This window comes from Capsicum annuum, chromosome 11, assembly GCF_002878395.1.
Source record: "Capsicum annuum cultivar UCD-10X-F1 chromosome 11, UCD10Xv1.1, whole genome shotgun sequence".
Classification (NCBI taxonomy): Eukaryota; Viridiplantae; Streptophyta; class Magnoliopsida; order Solanales; family Solanaceae; genus Capsicum; species Capsicum annuum.
In genome coordinates, this window is record NC_061121.1 from 222,579,629 (window position 1) to 222,585,567 (window position 5,939).

Genomic DNA, 5,939 nt, shown 5'->3' on the forward strand with positions numbered 1-5,939 from the left:
AGAAACAATCTAAAAAAAACGTCATAAAATATATAAGAGACAATAGATAGTAACAAAAACAACATATAATAGCAAAACAATATTACAATAAAGTTATACTACAAACGAACTAATAAAGAATTTCTGATTGATAATTTTTATAAACTATACTAGAAAAGTTTATTTCAAAATCATTTTTCCTTCCAATATTGTGTTATATATACAGACATATCTACTCCTTTTATCTTTAATAGTCTACAATGGTCAATGGTTATCTTATACATTGTTTATGTAATCTCTATATACTAGTTGGCTACGCCGTGCTATGCACTGGTTCAATATTGATACTTAAAAATTTTACGTTATGTGTAATTTTATCATTTAATTAAAATCTTTATTTGTTTAGTTGATGAATTCTTAGTTAGGAATATATTATTATATTTAGATTAATAAAATTTGTATAAGAATATTTTAAGTTGTTAATATGACCCATAAAATTTTGAGAGTCAATCAAATATTTTATATTTTAAAAATTTTTTAAGTTATTAATTATTCTGATTAATATATTTTTGACGTATTTATTTTTGACATATATAACAAAATAATTATTTTTTTAGATATTTTAAGTTGTTAACTATATTTGTAATTTATAAGACTTTTTATTTAATTTTTAAATAATATATTTTTTGAAATATATAACAGATTAATTATTTTTTTTTGATATTTTAACTTGTTAACTATTTTAATCTATAATACTTTTTTTGACATTATAATTTATTATTTTAGGTTGTTAGGTAATTTACAATACTCTTCTAGTTCAAACTTTTGTGGCATTGATAGCCAATTATATTTTTAAAATAATTTAATTTTTTTATTATTGTGATTTATAATAATTTTCTTCTATTCCAACTTAAGCGACACTGATATAATTTTGAGAGTCAACCAAATACCATGATTGAAGAAGCGAAGTAAGATATCTTAAATGACTCATAATAACTAACTAGAAGTGATATATCAAAATTGCTATAAAAAATATTTATGAAAAAAATTTAAGAGGACCTCATATAAGATGTCAAATTAATTCAAAACATCAACAGTTAATTTATCATTTTTATTTCTATTTTATCTTTTTTTAAATATTATTAATTTTTTAATATTTATATGACATATAATAATTAATTACAAATGATATAGTAAAATTACGATTGAAGCAGCTGAAGTACACATGTCATAGATGTCTATTTTACATTTTTATTAAATATTATTAATTTTTTAATACGTAAATATCATATAATAATTACTTTGGGGTGATATAGTAAAATCATATAGCAAGCTGGTGACAAGCAGGGATGTCGACAAAGTGAAGTTTGCTTCAGTAGCTCCACGCCCACTTCTTATATAGGAGAATTATCTATCTAATTAGATTTTCTTAGTATTGCTATGATATTTTCTATTTATTTTTTTTAAGTAGGCGTTTGGCCATGAATTTTTTTTTTTTTTTTAAAATTATTTTCTTTGTTAAGTTGAATTTGTGTTTGACCATAATTTTTATAGTTAATATTTAAAATCTAAATGTATTCTTTTAAAAAATATGAAAAATGATTTGAAAATAGAATACAATTTAAGTGGGATTATTTTATGAAATAAAAAAATTTAGAATTTCTTGAAAAAAAATAATTAAAGTGAAAAAAAGTGGAATAAAGGTTTTGGTTGTTTTCCAATTTCAAATATAACTTTAAGTTGTATTTGAAATTTTCATGATCAAACAGTATTTTTCAAATAAAGTGAAATAATTTTTCGAAAAAAAATGAATAGTATTCATGATCAAACGGGTCCTAATATATAATATATGTCAAGATCCAACTAATCGAATTGTGTGCGCACCTACTCTAATACACCTAGATGGGAGAATCCTTACGACCTAATTTGAAAACAAGGGAAAGTCATAAAAGAAACCAATACATCTATTCTTTTATTACAAACTTGATTACAATTTCTTGAATAAAAAAGGAATCACTTTACCCTGAAGATCAAGTCTAAACAGAGACAAGAGATACTATGAGGGAATTCAAAAAATACATATGACTCAACTTTCATGATAAGAGACAACGATAGATTCTGTAGCCAGACTATACTCCAGCAGTATTGACAGTCAAATTATAACTCTTCTCAAAATGTTCACTTGTTTCCTTCGCTTGAGGGTGTGAGCAAGCTTTTGAAGTTGTCGTTGTGACGGTCAATTGTAATTTCTTCTTAAAACCTTCACTTGTTTCCTTCACTTGACGGGTGTGAGCAAGCTTTTGTGGTTACATCCGTGGAATTCCTTTATTTCTTTATTTCTTCTTTTGTATTCTTCTTTCTGTAGAATTTGTCGAAAAATATATAATAATATGATATATTTATTTAAAATAATTAATATTTAATATATAAAAATATATAAATAAATATATCCATCAAGTATCAGTACAAATAACATGTTTTGATAATTATCGTCAATCGATTCACATTAAATTATATAAACACTACGTAAATATCTAGAAAAAAGCATACATCTAAAGAGGTTTATCAGTTAAGAAACTAAATTCCCCTTAATTCTTTACCTTCCTTATTTTTTTGCCATTATCACTAATCCGTAAGTCAACTTTCATACCACATTCAACTCTAATGCACTACCCTCCAATCGTTTTGTCACCTATAGTAATGCATTTAACACTCGTTTATTCATTAAATGTTGGTTTTTAGTTTTGAAATTAGAGAAATAACAGAGAAAAAGTTGGAGAGAAAAATAAATACCGCAATAGTATTGTCAAATGGATTTGTTTATTAATAACTCAAAATATATATTTATAACTAAATTTCTGACTACACTCCAATTTAAATTGGGATAACTAATTCCTATTCAAATACTAAAGGGACAACTAATTCCTAAGTCACATAGGACTCTAATAATTAAAAACTACTACAAATATCTATTCCTACTTTATTTCTGAGACATATTTTCAACACTCCTCCTTGGATCAGAAATTGTCTCGACTTCGGCTGAATTTGACATCTTGAATAAATCTGCCAATTCATCTTTGTTCTTGCATGACTTATGTGCATCTTCTGTTGGATTAAATAAGAAACTTTTGCCTCTGATATCAATTTGTAAAATCTCAAGATTAGTGGAATCAAAAATTCGACAATAGTTATCTCCAAATAATAGTTTAAATCCTTCTTCCATTAGCTGGCCAACACTTAACAAACTTTTGTCAATATCGGGCACGTAAAGGACATTTGAAATTATTTTTGTACCTGAAACTGTTTTGATTGCAACATTCCCTTTTCCTTCTACAGGAATATAGTTACCATTCGCAATTCTGATTTTCTTATTTTTCAAAGGCAAAAACTCTTTAAAAAGAGTTTTGTCATATGTCATGTGGTTTGTACAACCACTATCAATCATCAAAAAATCAGATTTCTTGGTTGAAGATGTTGCCACAAATAAGTGATCTTCTTCTTCTTCTTTGGTGACTTGGGTTTCTGCTTCATATATTTTAGATTTATTTTTGCAAATCACAGCTTCATGGCCAAGTTGATGGCAAATCTTGCATTGTGCATCTGGTCTCTTCCAACATTTAAATGGAGGATGACCTATTTTGCCATAGTGCTGGAAATGTGGGTAGTTTTTTCTTGAATTATTACCCTTGCTTTGAGTCTTGTGGTTGGCTGCCAAAGCTCCTTCAACCATACCATCCTGCCTCATAAGCCTTCTTTGCTCTTGTGCTTGCAACGTATTTAACAATTCTGCCAAGGTAATCTTGGATAAATCTTTTGTGTTTTCCAAGGTAATTATTGATACATCGTATCTTTCAGGCACTGTAACAAGAATTCTTTCAACAATTTTTGAATCTTTAAATTTTGTGCCAAGCAATCTTACCTTGTTAATAATGCCAAAAAGACGGTCTGAGTACTCTTTGACGGTCTCAGATTCCTCCATCTTTTGCAATTCGAATTTTCTTATTAGATTCAACACCTTTATGCGTATTCTTTCATCTCCTGTATATTCTTCCTTCAGATAATCCCAAATTTCTTTTGCTGATTTAAAGGCCATACATAATTCTCGTGAAAATTATTGGAGAAACGCTAGCAAACAAAGTCGCTTTTGCTTTTGATTTTCTAATTTTCTTTTTCTTTTAACTATTGATCTGGGCTATAGTGGGATTATCGGGCAGCGGAAGAACCTCATAATCCTCGTCCACAGCCTCCCAAAGATCTAAGGCCTCAAGATAAGTCTCCATTCTTACAGTCCAAAGATGGTAATTCTCACCATCAAAGACAGGAGGATCTATTTGGGAAAAATTATTTTCAGAATTCATCTCTCATAGATCTCTCAAGAAACTGGCTCTTGATACCATTGTTGGTTTTTAGCTTTAAAATTGGAGAAATAACAGAGAAAGAGTTGGAGAGTAAAATAAATACGGCAATAGTATTGTCAAAGAGAATTTTTTATCAATAACTCAAAACATGTATTTATAGCTAAATTTCTAACTACACTCCAATTTAAATTGGAATAACTAATTCCTATTGAAATAATAAAGGGACAACTAATTCCTAAGTCACATAGGACTCTAATAATTAAAAACTACTAAAAATATCTATTCTTACTTTATTTCTGAGACATATTTTCAACATTAACTCTACCATACATAACCGCAAGAACTTTCAACTCATAGTAACCAATCAGTTGACGCTTTCAATTAATCGTGCATAGGATTCTGTTCATTACAACACTCGCATATATAACTATATAGTAAACCAATGATAAACAAGTACAAGTTATGAACACCTAACGATTACCTTTACATCAAGCATAAATCCTTTAGCCTCTTTCAATCACTACCAATTAATTCAGTCAAGTGAAATTAATATAGACAAATAGCCATGTCAAGACCATGACCATCAATTATTAACCATATCAACAACCGTGACTCAACGTCAATAACCAGGGCTGGCTCTGCCTATTGAGAAAATAGGCAACCGCCTTAGGCCTCCAAATTTGAGAGACCTCATTTTTTCCACGATAATAGATTATATACTTTTTAAAAAAAAATAGAGAAAATGGCCAAATACCCCCCCAATCTTTACCCGAAATCCCAACTACACATTTTAAAGTGGAATATTTACCCCCTGAACGCTGACATGGCAAGAGAGTGTGTTTTGCTCTCTTTAAAGAGAGTGAGAACACTGACATGGCCAAATATTTCTTTATTTTCTTTATTCATTTTTACTAATTATTTTTATTTATTCATTTTTTTCCCTTCTCTTCATCATCATCATCATCATCTTCTTCAAGAACTCAATAATGACATCTTCAAGAACTCAACAATGACATCCAATTCCGTGAATATGTTCAAATATCGGTACATCCCACAATAATAAATATAAATTTCATGTATACATTCAAATACCGACACATCCCACAATAATAAATAAAAATTTCATGAAGATGTCCAAATACCAATACATCCCACTGTAATAAACATAAATCTCATAAATATATCTAAATATCAGTACATCCTACTATAATCAACAGGTGTCACAACAATCACAATCATAGTGAAAATAAAAGAGACTTGAAAAAAAATTAAAATGTTTTATGACCTGAAATATGAAAAATGTCCCCAAATGAATTATTTTGAATAATTAACTTAAAATCGAATCATTTAAATTGTAAATAACTTTATGGATTGAGATTTTGCATAATTATCCCTAAACTAGAGATGTGGATAATCTAAAGATAATTGTATTTCGAAGATCACTTATCAATAACCATATCTTTAGATAGGAGGAAACAATATCTTTAGTCCAAAAATTGGAGGGATATATAAATATTTAACACAAAATTGGAGGAAATATAATGCTAATATTAAAAATAAATTCTAGGTGTTATTCACCAATAATGGTGGGTTGTCTTTGTT

General features: G+C 28.1%; 1 protein-coding gene across 1 annotated transcript; it reads right to left on the reverse strand.

Moving 5' to 3' along the window:
- Positions 1-2,623: 2,623 nt before the first annotated feature.
- LOC124888977 lies at positions 2,624-4,072 on the reverse strand. Its single transcript, XM_047400268.1, has 3 exons — positions 3,539-4,072; positions 2,984-3,346; positions 2,624-2,671 (listed from the first exon to the last, which is right to left on the reverse strand). The coding sequence occupies exons 1-3, from the start codon at positions 4,070-4,072 to the stop codon at positions 2,624-2,626; spliced, it is 945 nt and encodes a 314-aa protein (XP_047256224.1).
- Between the last annotated feature and the right edge of the window lie 1,867 nt (positions 4,073-5,939).